The sequence below is a fragment of the Delphinapterus leucas genome, chromosome 5 (assembly GCF_059928025.1).
Source record: "Delphinapterus leucas isolate spDelLeu-1000000601 "Yukka" chromosome 5, BTC_Dleu_Yukka2, whole genome shotgun sequence".
NCBI lineage: Eukaryota > Metazoa > Chordata > Mammalia > Artiodactyla > Monodontidae > Delphinapterus > Delphinapterus leucas.
In genome coordinates, this window is record NC_143133.1 from 106,438,085 (window position 1) to 106,453,679 (window position 15,595).

The window sequence follows — 15,595 nt, forward strand, 5'->3', positions numbered from 1 at the left end:
GTGATTGAGCTCTTTCCAAATTCCCTCTGTTTGTGCAAGGATGCACACTCTCACCCATTGCCTTTAAAGGTTATCACTTTCCAAAAGCAATTTAGCCTAAATTAATTGTTCCCTTCACCTTTGTGTGGAAATGGTGATGCCATCTTGTTCCTCTCAAGGGACAACAAAAAGTAAGACAGTAGAATTGAGAGGGACAGTGGATTTTGGTGGAGGGAACCCACAAGGAAGCCAAGGGGTTGTTTTCCCCTCCACCCCAGCCTCAGGGAACCTGAGGGACCTTGTCTGGCCTTCTCCGCAGGTGACTCTCTGACGCGGCCACATGCTCCTTTCTGGGAAAGGAACGTCTCCAGGCAGCACACTCATCTCCCCAGAGATTCATTCCTGAGCAAGAAACCTTCAGTATTGGGCTTAGGGCTTTTCTCCCATTTCCACATCCCATTAGGCAGGTTTATTTTCCCCTCAGAATATGCCCTTGGATGAGACATTGAGTACAATAACACCAAGCCCTTGTTAGAGAAGATAGTGCTCTACTTAGAACTCCTAAGTGTTTAAAATGAATTTGGTACACCACTGCACCCACAAGTCTGTAATGCTAAAAAACGAGGTGGGAATGTGTAGAAAATAAACTAAAAACACATTACCAAAGGTGCCCAGGAGTACGAAAGCTTAGAGGTCTTTTGTTGATATAAATATATAGTAGTTTAAAAAATTACCTAACACTGTTCTGTGACATAGTTTTTGTCTCTGCCGTTCAAGCAGCTCATACTGGCTTTGTTCTGGTGATTTACGCTAGAAGCCTATAATAAAAATGCAGCCTGAAATCATGCAGCTGGGTACCATTCATTTTTCTTCCACGGACAGTTCCAGAGCTTAAAAAATTGCAGCAGACCTGTAAAAGCTCTGCACCCACAGGGCATGCATCCTCAGCCACGGCAGCTGGCGCTCTCAGGTTTCTTCTGCCCTGTGGAGTCATTGGTGATGCTGTTGGGGTTTCTGGATTGGTTTAATGAGTACTAGAAAAGAGTTTCCAGGAAGATGTTGTGCGGTTTTAGGGCATCAATAAAAATAATACTCCCTTCCCATCTTGAGTCAGAACCAATTGAGAAATCAGCATAGAATTAAGACAAATGGAGATGAACCTACCAGCTTCATTACTGATAACAGCTTGATTGAAAAATGTAACATGATATATCCAAATGGCTTCTAGTACTTTCTGCCTCAGTTGAACTCAGCTCCCCCAAAACCATAGGCCTTTCACTTGCAGAAGGCTTATCACATGGCCAGAGTAAACCAGAATATACCAGCTCGGGGGGCATGCTGATCAGAAAGAGCTGAGACGGGCTGTGTTCTGGTGATTTCTACTAGAGCCTGTAATAAAAATGCTGGGCCATAAGGAGCCGACCACTTGTGCTCAATTCCTTTTCCCAAAGTCACTCGTCAGAAAAGTCACTCCTCTTTGAGGACAAAAGAATATGGAATAGAGAGCAGAATCCAGCCACATGGAAACATGGGGGCAGGAGAATGGAGGATGCCCAGTTCTGCCTTCATTAGCCCGAGCCAGTTTTACTGTGTCTGCCTTGCATCTGGGAGTAGGTGTGAGATACTCTTTTGGGGTGGGTTCTGTGGAATTCTTTCCCCACACCACAGGTATATACACCTGTCTTCTGAGGCCATTGGGATAGACCTTTCTTACTTGACCATTTCCAGATGTATTTTCAGCTTCATATTTAGTTTGGGGGAAGAAGTTGGCTATTCTCTACACTGCAGCATCTTGGGGAATTTTTCTCCTTAGCTCTTTTAAAAACCTTGGCCAAGTTAAGAAGTCATTTGCCATTGGCATCCCAAATATGACAAGCATAGGCTTGGTGATTCTGGCATAGTTAGTGTAGTCAGGCTGGGTTCCTGTAAAGAGCGTTTTGTTACTCATGGCAGAGGGTTCTTGCTAGCGAGCCTTCATGTTTCCCAGCCTTCCACCACTGGTTGCATCCTTATAATAAGGCCTGGGTGCTGGGGCAGGGAGAATAAGTGGGAATCAGAAAACGTTAGTGTTCCCAGGAGCCTTAAAAGTACTCTATTCCAAATTTTGATGCATGAATCTCTTTTCTCAAGTATAAAAGCAGGAAGCATAGTCAATCAAGAGTCTTTGTCATGCTCTGCAGCTTTCTTAGGAGATGCAGACAGGCAGTCATATGTGACTGTCAACAGCATCTTGAATTTTCCGTGATGCTTGCCAACTCATAGGCCACCCAAGTGAGCAAGGTTGGGTCTCCAACCCCAGTTGGTAGGAGAAGAAATTGAGGGCCTTCTGGACTTACGCAAGGTCACAAAGAGGTCGGGAACCCAGTTAAAAATAGAAGCGAGACTTGCCTGGTTCCCATTCTTAGCATAAAGCACTAGGCTTCATTCCCTTCTGCAGAATTTGCTAATTGTTCATTTCTGACAACACAACAGGGAATTTTTCCTTTATAGCTGGTTGTAAACATTTAAGATGCCTGTCATCACTCATAACCTTTGTTTACTTATCACAGCTAGCTAGCTCTCTTATTTACGTATTTCTTGTTCTTTTCCATTTTTACTTCTATGCAGAGAAGTTACTGTATATGAAAGCACTTCATAACTCTCAAGTGGCATGTAAATGTTACTTGTTATTATTATGGTGCTCATATTCTTAACTTTGCACCATTAAAATATTAACACAGATAGTACTTCTATTTTATAGTGGCCAGTAGGTTTCAGCACTTAAAATGGCACAGCTTACAACAGCATGAATGACAACTTCATCACAGATGTATTTCAGAGAAGCACAAATTGAGAAATTGCCTGTATATTTACATAGTGAGGCAACAGAATGGAAGCATTAACAGAAAATAAGATACCTATACAAATTTGGGAGACGCTAAAAGTATTTTTCAGCTAGAAAAGATATAACTGGAGAAAATTATTTTCCTACCAGGTAAAAGAACACGTCTTCCCTTCATATTCTTGTTTATATATATGTTGTCTATACTTCCATATAGATGGTACAGAATTCCCCGTTAACAGATTTTTCACATGTAAAATGAAATACTTAATAGTCCTACGAGTGTTGTACTATATACTTCATTATCTACACAAGGAACTTAATGTGTTGACAGCATAGGAAAGTTTAGACAGATTATAGTAAGTAGAATATTTTCTTTTCTACAACTGATTTTCAGCAATGCTGAATGGGAACTTCCAGTACACATGTATGGTTTACAAGTTAGCATCAGTTTAAATAACTCCAGCCTCCTCTAGGCTCTCCTCCTGACTTTAAGGCTTGTAACATCTCCCCATCCTCTTAGGTAGGAGAATTATCTACTCCTTTCTTCCTCCCCCAGACTTTTTATTTCCAAAGAATTCAAACTTATAGAAAAGTTGAAAGAATAGTACATTGAACGTCCATCCTGCACCTAGATTTTTTTTTCCCTTTGGATTAGCCATTTGAGAGTAAGTTGCAGACATCATGGCCCTTCACCCCCAAATATTTCAGCATCTGTCTCCTAGGAACAAAAACATGCTCTTATTGATGGCTGTATAATTATCACACTCAAAAAAGCTTAACCTGGTTACAATACTGTTATCCAAGACACAGTTCATGGTCATCTTAGTATTATCCTTTATTTACTTCTCCCCAACCCAGGATCCAGTCAGAGATCACACACCACATTTAGTTGTCATGACTCTTTAGTCTCATTTTTTCTTTTTCTTTGTCGTTTCCCTTTCTTTCTCTCTCTCCCCACTCTCTTCCTCCTGCTTTCCCTTTTTTTCCTTTCATGACATTGACATCTGTTTAGAATCCAGGCCAGCTCTTTAATTACCTACTCTTGAAGCAAACATAACTAAGGAAATAGGGGGTCTGCCTTATAAAGGTTTGGCTTTTTTCTTTTTTTTTCCTTTTAGCCTCCATGATTTCATGGCTTGCCGTGAAACCTCTAACGAGATGCCGTATACCTACTGGATGCATAAAATACAGGATGGTTTTTTCTTCCTGATAACTTGTGTCCTGATAGACTCTTCCAAAGGCTCACTCCTCAGGGCATTCCTGGGACTGAGGAACAGAGCTAGTGCACTTTCAATAGAATGGCAAGTGTCTCTAGGAATTGCTTTCGATATTCACAGGCCTTGTTCCCTATCCAACTTCCCTGTCCATACCAGTAGTGAATACCTAGCTAGCATTTTTTAGAGTTCAGTTGGTTCAAGCCAGTTGCTTTGTTTCTCAGCAATAGTCAGAGCTTTCAACTAAGTACTAACCTTTTATGTAAAGATAAAAGTACATCTCTTTCTGGGTCATTAGAGCTTTTCATTCATGAAATTAACGTTTCTTATCACTATCACTGATTACTCTTAATATGAAAAAGTTTGTCATTCCATTGAATCTCTAGGTCTTGGGAGTAAATTTTAGGGTAGGTTAGAAAAGATGTGGCAGTTTCAGTGTGGGGGCAATGATCTAAAATGAATGAATTTGTATGCTTTAGCCTTTTTAATAGTAATATACTCTTCTTAAAAGCTATAACAAGAGAAAGACAAATATTCAGAGTTAAAGTTGGGGGAAATCTTTCTGCATTAAAGATCCTGGCCCAATCCCAAAGTTTTATTCAAAAAGGACAGTTATTGGGACTTCCCTGGTGGCGCAGTGGTTATGAATCCGCCTGCCAATGCAGGAGACACGGGTTCGAGCCCTGGTCCGGGAAGATCCCACATGCTGCAGAGCAACTAAGCCTGTGTGCCACAACTACTGAGCCTGCGCTCTAGAGCCGTGAGCCACAACTACGGAGCCCATGAGCCACAACTACTGAAGCCCGCGTGCCTAGAGCCCGTGCTCCGCAACAAGAGAAGCCACCACAATGAGAAGCCCGCGCACCAAGACGAAGAGTAGCCCCCGCTCGCTGCAACTAGAGAAAGACCGTGCGCAGCAACGAAGACCCAACACAGCCAAAAATAAATAAATTAATTAATTTTTAAAAAAAGGGACACTTATTTTTTTCCCCTGAACAAACTCTTTATTTTTTTAATTGAAGTGTAGTTGATTTACAATGTTGTGTTAATTTCTGCCATACAGCAAAGTGATTCAGTTATATATACACTCTTTTTTTTTTAAATTTTTTGCTGTACGCGGGCCTCTCACTGTTGTGGCCTCTCCCGTTGCGGAGCACAGGCTCCGGATGCACAGGCTCCGGATGCACAGGCTCAGCGGCCATGGCTCACGGGCCTAGCCGCTCTGCGGCCTGTGGGATCTTCCCGGACCGGGGCACGAACCCGTGTCCCCTGCATTAGCAGGCGGACACTCAACCACTGTGCCACCAGGGAAGCCCTACACTCTTTTTTAATATTCTTTTCCATTATGGTTTATCATAGGATATCGAGTATAGACCTCTGTGCTATACAGTAGGACGTTGTTTATTATATCCATTCTGTATATAATAGTTTGCATCTGCTAACCCTAAACTCCCACTCCATCTCTCCCCCACCCCCTTCCCCCTTGGCAACCACAGGTCTGTTCTCTATGTCCGTGGGCCTGTTTCTGTTTTGTAGATAGGTTCATTTGTGTCATATTTTAGATTCCACGTATAAGTGATATCATATGGCATTTGTCTTCGTCTTTCTCTTTCTGACTTAGGTCACTTAGTATGATAATCTTTAGGTCCATCCATGTTGCTGCAGGATAGTGATTTTTTAAAACGTGATTCCCATGTCTCCTTCATGCCTTCCTACATCTCTTCTCCACAGACTCTCTTTGAATTTCAAAAGTAGCTGCTATCTTAGAAGACAGGAAGTCACAGATATGTGGTGGGCAACAATGAGACGGCAGTAAAAATGGACTCAGTTATCTGGTGTCTAACTGTTCAGCTTGTCAGAAGGTAGTTTCTCTCACTTAAGAATGGGAGCTTTTTCCAGCCACAGGTTTATTTTGCTTCACGATAAAACAGAGAAAATGAAGTCATGTAAGCTTCCTGAGACGTTAAGAAATATGGTCTCTATTCCTCTGCAGATAACAAACTAATTATCACAAAAGTGTTGGTTATCATTTAAGCGGGAAGTATGATGTTTGACATAATACGTAATTTCAGCATCTGTTGTGCCGTACTTTGGATTGTAAATCCAGACTAATGGGTCTGTGGAACTGTTTAGACCCTTTCTTATTAGATTCCCTTGCCTCTTAGAAAAGCTTGCGTATGAAAGATTCAGTTGATTTGGGCGTTTTGCATTTAATAACACTTCCATTCTGAAACTAGTGTGTACTAAATATCTACCATTTGTCGAGTAATCTTATGGAATTCACCAAACAGTCCTGCAAAATAGTTATTTTTTCCCCTCGCAGGTAAGAAAACCGAGGCTGAGAGAGGTTAGGTGATTTGTGCAGGGTCACACAGCTCATGAGTAGAGAGAAGACAGGTTCAGGTCTTTCAGACTCAGTCTCGACCCAGTTTGTCTTCTCGAGATCAGGATAACTGCCGTGCTAGTAACTGCCCAGAGTGCTCTGGGAACAAGGAACGGAGACCAGCCAACCTGCACTCCCAGTCTTGCTTTTCACTGGCTGCCAACCGTTCTCAAACCTTCCTCTCTAACCTGGCTCCCTGGCCAGGTCTGAGGCTCCACAAGTGAACACTGTAGTAGTTGGCTTGGCCTCCAACCCCAAAGTGAAGTCCGAACAAACCAGGCTGTGTCACGTGAGAGCTCTTTTTCCCTGGGCTAGAGGGACGCCTGGATCTTTCCCTTCTTTCTCCTACAAGCCCAGAGGTGAATGTCAGGTCCTAGTATCCCAATGGTGCATGGAAAAGCAAGAGGGATTGCTCCAGTGTCAAAGGCCAAGCTGGTCTAGGCTGCCCTCTCCAGCCCTTCCTTGTGGGGAGAGTGTGGGTACCAGCCCTAGGCCACCTGACCTTGCCAGGGAGGCGGGGGCAGGAGGAGAATGGAATCCCAAGTGAGGAGAGTGGGCTTTCTGGCACTTTGGACCAAGGAAATATCCTTGCCCTTGATCCTGACCCGTCCTGGGGAGTGGAATTGGTACAAGAGGGCTGAGAACAGAGAGGATCGTGGAGCTGAGGGACCCCTGAAACTGCCAGACCACACCCCTCCTCTTTGAACAAGAATTGTTTCTTGTGATGGATATTTGATGTTTTTTTCCCTTTTGTGAAAGAGGGATTTAAACAAAAGAAAAATTGTTGCATTCACGTTCTCCTTTTCCTGAGGCAATGCCCGTGTTTAGAGGTAAAGAACATATATATTTATGTGGGCATATCTAGATAAATATTTAGTATCTACAGAAAACTGGTAACTTTTGATGATAGAAGTCCACTTTTAAAAAAATTGTCTTAACTGAGCAGTTTCAGCAAGCTTAGTCCTCAGTGCTCAAAGTGTTTGTATTTGTATCCGGTGATGATAAAAGAGCTCAAGGATGAGAAGGAATGTGGTGGGGGGAGGCGATGGGATGGGGAACAACTTTCTTTACCATAATGAAAATTTATCTGTGTGGGAACTTTCGCTTTGAATATGAATCAGAGGGAGTTCGTGCTTTGAGACAAATTTATGGTTAGAGGTAAAATAAAAGCACGTTTTAGTGCCTTATTTTTACTTAATAAATCTTAATTACTTTCTCTCCATAAATTAAAGCATTTACCATGCTATATCTTAATCATCAGGTTTGTCATGTATAGCATTAATTTCATAGAGTAATTGCCACTTGGGATTTTTGTAAAACATCACCTTAGAGTCTGTGTGTGAATGATCCAGAGGAGTTGCTAACTGGATTCTCAGTGAGTTACACTAGTCTTGTCATGTTGCCTCAATTTTTTAAGGAGGTACTGGTACCCACTGGCTAACTTTGGGTATCATGTTACTGTTGGGTCACCAGTTGAGGGTAAAGGAGGAAGGGGAGAGAAGTGGTGTGAACTACAAACTACTTTGAAGACTATGCAGTTTTACTCCTTTGAAGTATATCACAAAATATTTCCTGGCATAGGTCCCCAAGACTGACTTCTGTGAACTGATTTATTTGTAATTTGTAGAATTTCACGTAAATGTGCTAAAATCCTAAGGAATGTTTTATTGACTGAATAAGTTATGGAGTCTTCTTCATTCCGTGAACTTACTTAGCAAATCGTTTCCTAATAGTCAACGTCACCTTAGAGTTCGGTCCAACCCAAGTTGAGTTATCACAAATCCTCCTTATAAATTAGTAACATTTCGTAATTCTTGGATACCCGTATGTGAAAAAGGAGTCCACAAGATTTTCATTTGTATGTTGATTGGATAGACTTGAGAGTGGCATCGTTTGATCAATTAGATATTTAACAAAAGAAGGAGTCATAGAAGTGAGTATAAAAATGGATGGGATTTGCTGTGTGGTCGTGGCCTGCGTTCCTCAGTTCCTCGCCTCACCATTCGCCAGCTGTTTTGAGTATCACTGCCGGGGGGCGGGAGGGCGGGCGGGGATGGGGTGGGGTTGGGGCATGTGCTCCTGCAGGCTGACGGTCCTAGTGTTCCCCCAGCCCGCCGCCATCAGCTGGCTTCCGACTGGTTGGGCGGGAGGCTCTGATGAAAGACTGGAGCTGGGAGGAAAGAAGCAACAGGGAATTTCTCCTTCCCTCTTCCTCTGTCAGCATCACAGGTAGTGGAGAGGTCATGTCCACTGCTTCTGCTTCTCCCCACCCAGCCCCTCCATCCCTGGGGTATGAGTGTCTTCCTGCTGCTGAGAATCTTCTAAGTTGCCTTTTTGACATCCTGGCTCGTCTGTCATCTGTGTAATAAGGTCTCTGCATGAAATCTGTTCTATTTTACATGCTAAGAGTGGTTGCTTTTTCCTGACACATTTTATAGAACAGTTTTGCTTTTATTTCATAGCTTATGGAGTTTGGGATGTTGATAAAGGGAATGCTAAATTATTCATTACCTCAGTTAATGTTTAATCAGCTGGTTTGCATTTGGTAATGGCTCAAAGAAGATAAAATGAGTTGACTGCCCTCAGGGAGCTCAGCCTGGCTGGGGAGCCAGTGCTTTTCCAGAGCGCACGGGAGCTGAGAAGGAGGGATACCTACGCTGAGGTACTGGTGGGTCAACCGAGAGTCTTGCCAGGTGCTAAGATCTTGCTCAAGTGGTTGAGGAGGAAGGGCGTTCCCAGCAGAAGCAGCAGTTTGTATGAAAGCATGTCACGTGCCGAGCTGCATAAGCATCTGTCGGGTTAGGGGTAGTGGAGGGAGAGGAAGCCAGCAAGGTGATGATGGGCCGAGTCACAAAAAGCACTGAAGACTCCACCAAGCACTTGAGTTTATCCTTTCGGTGGTGGGGAGGAGGGAAGAAGGATATTAAGCAGGGGAATTACATGAACAGATTTATCCTTTAGAAAGATCACTCTTGAATGGGTGTGGAGGAGAGATTATAGGGCTGAGGGTGGAGGTAGAGACACCTGGCCAGGTGGCAGGTGCAGAATTCTTGATTGGAGGGGGGATTGTTTGAATGGAGGCCTGAATTAAATCAGAGGATTTGGGAGGAGGGGAAAAAATCAAGACAGACTAAGAAAGTAGAATATGAATTACTTGATTATTTATCTTGTATGTGTTGGGAGTTGTCATTAAATGATTGTTGTGCTCAGAGATCAGGAAATGTTTCTTTGGTTAGGCTAAGTAAGTCTTAAAACTCGAAGACTGCTTCTCATATTGTGGTCACAACGTGTCCTTGGAGGTCTCATGATGTTTCTGGGCTGTTTATGCTGCCTTATGCGCTGGATATATTTTAGGTTCCACACAAGTTACGGTTTCAGGACTGCTTATTTTTCAAACAAGCCGAACAAGTGATGATTCTTTTTAAAAACCATTCACTACCCCCTCACCCTGTATCCTTTTTCTGGCCGTGATCTGCCCAGTCTCTCTGCTGGTCATGACATTTATTGGCTGTCTCATCTCCTGCCTCCGCCTCTCATACCTTTCTTAACTTCCGATTAAGGAATTAGCTCTTCACTTATTCAATAAATCGTTTCACAGGTACTTGTGTCTAAAGGTTTCAGAAGTCGAGCGATACAACATCCCCTGCTGATTGAGAAAAACTGTAGGTCCACTCACTCTCCAGCTCCCGCATGCCAGAGCCTGTGTACAGAGTGTTCTACAAAGTTCAAAGAACACGAGGCTCACCCTCTAGGAGCTTGACATCTGAAAACAAGACTATGCAGGTAGAAACTGGCAGGAGGAAAATACTGGAAGCGGAAGGGTTTGGTCTGAGCCGCTGCTGCAGAGTTGCGGCCTGAAGTTAGGGTCCTGAGCGCTAACACTAATGCACTTCATTCTTTCCAGGCTTACGATGAGTGTAGCCCGGAGCCTGGGCTCTGGGGGTCTCACATCCTGGCTCTGCCACTTACTGTGTGTGTCGCCTTGGGCCAGGTTACTTAAATCTCTTGTGCTTCCCTTCATTGTGGGTAAGATGAGGAGTATAAGAGTATCTGCCCTAGGACCACCGAGGGGATTAAATGGCACATGCGTGTGTGCGCAGAGCCCACCTCCTGACACAGGCTGAGTGCAGCCAGCACTTGCTGTTGATGGCTCCCGAATGCAGAGTGAGGTGTCCTAAGGCTCACCTGAGACAGTTGTGCTTTTTGAGTTCCAAGAAGCATTGCTTTCCTTCCACACGAAAGCTGTTGGGGTTAGCCGTGAGCTCCTTTGTAGTCACTTTATGTTAATTGCAAAGAAAATTCTGTGACAGGCTTCTTCAGGACAAGTTAGTCTTTGGAGTTTTTGAGTTACCTCTTTGATCGTATCATACGTGATTGGTCATCACTTCAGAGCACTTCCAGAAATAAGTCTGAAGGCCAGCAGGTGGCAGGTAACACCTTGGAGGAGAGTGAGGCATCACTGCCTCTCTGAGACCCTCCGTGGATACCCATCACCTCCCTCCTCATTTGAGTTCAACACACATTGGGCACCACTGCCTTTCAGTTCTGTATGAGGCTCCAGGGGTCCAAGGCTGAACAGACAATTCCCGTTCTCATGAAACTTAGTTTGGTGGAAATATATGTAAACACATCTAATCCACTGTGATACAAGCACAAATGGAAGCATGTAGAAGGTCAGAGAGGTACATAGGAAGAAGCATAAGGAACGTTGCACAGACTTGGTGACATCTCAGTAGACTGTGAGTAGGAATAGGGCAAGTCAGCAATCGGCATGGTTTACAGGAGAACTGGACCGTGGGGTGGGGTTGGGTGGGGGGATATGTGATAGGAGATAAAATTGAAAATGGAGGCTGGAGCTAGACCGTGTAAAAGCTTGGCCTTTATCATGTGGACATGGGGGCCGCTGAATGATTTTAGGCAACAGAATGCCATAAGATTTGCATTTTTAGCAGGATCATCCTCACGTGGAACATGAACTTGCAAAGGATGTAGGATGTGCCGGCAGGTTCATGTCCTCAATGCACATTCATTGAGGCCAGCAACGGAGTCCTATGTCCCTCTGCATTCCTAAAGCCTAGTATTGTGTAGACACTGAAGACATTTTTTGGAATAAAGACAGCCCCAGTTGAAGTTTCCAATTCTGCATCCTCTCCTCAGAACATGCTGACCTGGACCTCCATCTGTCACAAGCAGCTTGACTAGGATCGCAATAAATTCTTTTTTCTTGGCATTCTTTTAACTGGCACTCTCTATTTACTAGCCCTTCTGTGCAACTGTAGTGTGGTGATGATTGATGCTTATAATTCTGACCCTGAAGTGCTCCAAGCCTTCTAAATCATCCAAAAAAGATGAAAGTATATTCAATATTGCTGTAATGTTTGTGTGTTTTACTGAATTCTTGTTCTTTGGAAATTGATGGTTTATCAAGTGCTCATATACTCATGTGCATGCAGGGGCAGTGAGAGTCTGTGATCACCCACGACTCTTCACTCCCGCACAGCACCAGGTGAGGGGTGTTTATTAGCAATGCACACTCAGAAATTAGCGAGCAAAACAGACCTGGGCTCTCTTCATGCCTAGAAGGAAGCAGGTTGGCCCCAAAGGGGCAGACTGGACAGAGGTGAGAGAGGAAGCAGTGGTTAGAAAACAGTGAGAGTGATAAAGCAAGAACTGGACAGACAGCCAGTCGGGCAGTTTCTAAGCACACCCATGCCGCGGCCCAGCCCCAGAGGAGTGGGGCTCGGGGCTGGGACCCCAGCCTCAGGTTCTCGTGTGCCTTGACCCGGGTCAGATTTTCGGGCTTGGATTTGGCAGGATCTTCCACCAGCTCTGTTTGTATTGCAGTAACAACTGTTCAGTAAAATGCCAAACATTAGCAAGTGAAAACATCAATAATTGGAGCATCCTGTTCACGCCGCACACACATCTTATCGTGAAAACCATTATAACTGCAGAGCTGACAATATTATTTGGCCCAGAATGAAGAGCTCCAAATGGAAGCTGTGAGATGGCTCCATTTTGTAACCCGGTTTCCACAGCCAGGCACGTGATGATGTTATTAGGAGGGAGGTTTGCTGTTGGCTTTTTCTTTTGGGGGTTGTATGTTGCAGTGAGTAGAGACACCTCTTACATTTTCTTGTACAGATTTGTTTTTAAAATCTGCGTGTTTGATCAACAAGTCCTGCCTGTGTCTGGGTGCCTGGTCCCCGCACCACAGGGATTCTATTCTGTTTGTCACCCTCTGGGCAAGGGCACTTGCGGACTCTCGAGCTGGCTTTAACATTTTCTGCTCTGAGATTCCAGTGAGTCTCTTGGTCTCTCTGGGTCTTAGTTTTTTCTTTTTCTGACATATTGGAATAATACAAATTCCCTCTTTATAGGGTTGCTGTGGGGCTGAAATAAAACGGCGGATGTAAAAAAGCTTAACTGGAAAGTCCTACGTAGATAATAACATAGTAAATACACTAAAGAATACCATAAATAATCTAATAAAAAATAGAAATATGTTTTATCAGCAAGCATAATGTCCTCAAAACTTACCCCAAAGCGGTGTGGGGAAAATGAACCATGTATTGAATTCCTGCTGTGGAGGAGATTTGCCAGCTGTGACTTTGTCCCCTCTGCAAGGTGGACATTGAACCCCTCTCTCAGAGGTGAGGAAACTGAGGCTTCCAGCCCCACAGCTGTACATCTACACAGCGGAAGTGGGGTCTGGACCTGACTCCAGAGCTGAATGCTCTTTCTTCTCATCTCTAGTTGTCTACCTCATTCCAGCCACCTACCCACTCCCCCACCCCCCAAAGTGCTAAGAGCTGTTTACGTCCCTTGGGGCCAGAAAGTTGGCCAGCCCTTTCTTGGTCTTTTGCTCCTGAAAGCGGGACAGGGTGGGATCCAGAAGGAGCTCAGGAGCCCCAGGAGCCCTGGAGGGACCAGCAGCTTGGGGAGGTGAGTGGGGAGCACGCTCAGCCTCCACTTCTAGGGAGTCGGCCAGGCCTGGACCGAGAGTAGGAGGCAGGAGTGCAGCATTTCCCAGCCCTTGAGGAGATGGCTGCAGTCCTGTCGTTTCCAGAAGTTCATTCCTTCTGTGTCACGGTGTCTCCCAACCTCACCGAGGTTGTTTGGAGAGCTGCTTCTCAAATCCTCCTCTCAGGAATCAGTGCCTCCTGTGTGTTCTGAGCGGCTCCTTGTTCTTCTAGCAGAGGCAGTGACGTTAAGTTTATTTCCTGTAGTAACCACTCTGCTGAGCTTTTCTGGGACCTCCCCTGTTAACTTTGATGTCATGTCAGGTATGGGTAGGGGGGAAGGACCCCCGATGTGGCAGTTACTAGGTGCCCAATGGTACCCACCACCGCACGCATCTTCTTTTTTATATAAACTAGCTCCGACTCCAGATACACTGAGTCGGCTTGTAAGCCGAGCTGTCTACACAGAACCAGAGCTGATGCCATCGAAGGGCCGGATGGCCAGATTCGGGGAGGATGTCCACAGGTGGAGGAGCGTTTGTTCAGAAGGTGGGTCTGAGAGGAGCCGCGTGTTCTGTCCCCCCAGGTCCTAAACAGGCGGTGTGTGGAAGCAGCCGTGATGACCGGCCTGGCCCTGGACTGCCACATCAACAGGAGGTCCTTGTTTGACCGGAAGCACTACTTCTACGCAGACCTCCCTGTGAGTATGCTCTGCCCTCCGTCCATCCATCCGTCTGTCCACCCCCCCAGAGCTGGGGCTTAGCCGTGGGAGCGGGCTGAGCGCTTCTTCAGCCAGAGCTCCATCCATCCCAGTGGGAGGCCCTGCCCGGCCTGATGAAGCCAGTGCCCCCTGACGTTTACTAGATTGGATGCCAGGGTCCTGATCGCCGGCTCTGGCGGAGCCTCGTGCTTCTGGCGGCTCGCTCCTAACTGCGGAGGGGAAGCAGCCCGCGCTCTCAGGCTCAGCCCAGCTGTGGGGTTTGGTGCTAATTGTCGTTAGGACAGAAGCTACTTCCATGGCTGATGCAGCAGTCAGTGCCTCCTGTGGCTCCGGAGGCAGAGCGAGAGTGTCCCTCTGTTAAGTTGGAGGTCCCAGTAACAGGACCGGCTCCTCTGCAGACATTCATGTCGTCCCCAAGTACTGAGTAAGTGGGCAAGAGCAAGCAGAAACGTGAACCGGAAGCCTGGATGAACGGCAGTAATTGGCCGAGCAGTAAACCCAATATTAACCTGCTTTTTCCTTAAAATTAGAAAGGTTTTTTCTTTAAGAGGAAAGCCAGTGTGAACTAGAGCCAATTTTTCATAATACTGAACTGAACCAAAACTGTGATGTCAAGTGTGTTTCCCAAAATAATGTTTGATTTGCTCTGAGCCTCTGATAGTAAGTGTGGCCCTTCTTGAGGCTTAGGAAATCAATAGTGATGATATTGCTTCACGTTATTCTCTCTGAACTGAAGGCGGGGGTGAGCTGTTTTCAGCAGGTGAGGGCAGGAGTAGAATGAAATAAAAAATACAGCTGGAACCTGAATTCTCCAATTGCTGCTGCTTTTTCCCTCTGGCTGCCAGCCTTGTAGTAAATTCCGCTGCTTGGTAGGGTGGAGAGAATTAAACTGCATTTTTTTCATCTTTTAAGAGTGATAACGAGTTTGGTTCAGGTGGGAGACTTAGCAATATGTGACTAAAATGAGATGTTTTATTAACTCTGGCTTTCTGGATTTTCTTGCCCAGGTAGCTCAGATAATCTGGAGGTCGTGTTGCCAAATATTACATGAGACAGACACACTTACACTAAAAAAAGACTTGTTTTTATCTAAATAAACAACGTATTCAAATTATTCCAATTTCACCAAGCATCTGTATTTTATTTGGCAGCCCTACCCAGAGTTTAATTTTCACAGATTGAGACTTCTTGTCTCAGCACAGAGAGCAAATTGAACTAATGCAGTGGTTCTCAAAGTGTGTTCTCTAGGCCACTAGCATCAGCGTCTCCTAGGAACGTGTCAGACATATAAATTCCCAGGAGCCACCCCAGACGTGCAGTCAGAAACGCTTCAGATGGAGCCAGAAGATCTTTGTTTTGACCACTCTACTGGATGGTTCCAATGCAGCTGAAGTTTGAACAATGCTGGCCGAGTAGCTAGGGGCGCAGACTCTGAGTCAGACTATCTGAGTTCAGATCCTGACATTGATACTTACTAGCTCTGTGGCTTTGGGCAAGGCCCTTCACCCCTCC

The 15,595-nt window shown here is 45.0% G+C and overlaps 1 protein-coding gene across 1 annotated transcript in view; it reads left to right on the forward strand.

The window, feature by feature from the left end:
- GATB (glutamyl-tRNA amidotransferase subunit B) overlaps positions 1-15,595 on the forward strand; it is a 75,527-nt gene that overhangs the window by 14,421 nt on the left and 45,511 nt on the right. The window contains exon 3 of the mRNA XM_030764043.2: positions 13,949-14,062. Within this exon, the coding sequence (XP_030619903.2) occupies positions 13,949-14,062 (114 nt within the window). The remainder of the gene's footprint in view (positions 1-13,948; positions 14,063-15,595) is intronic.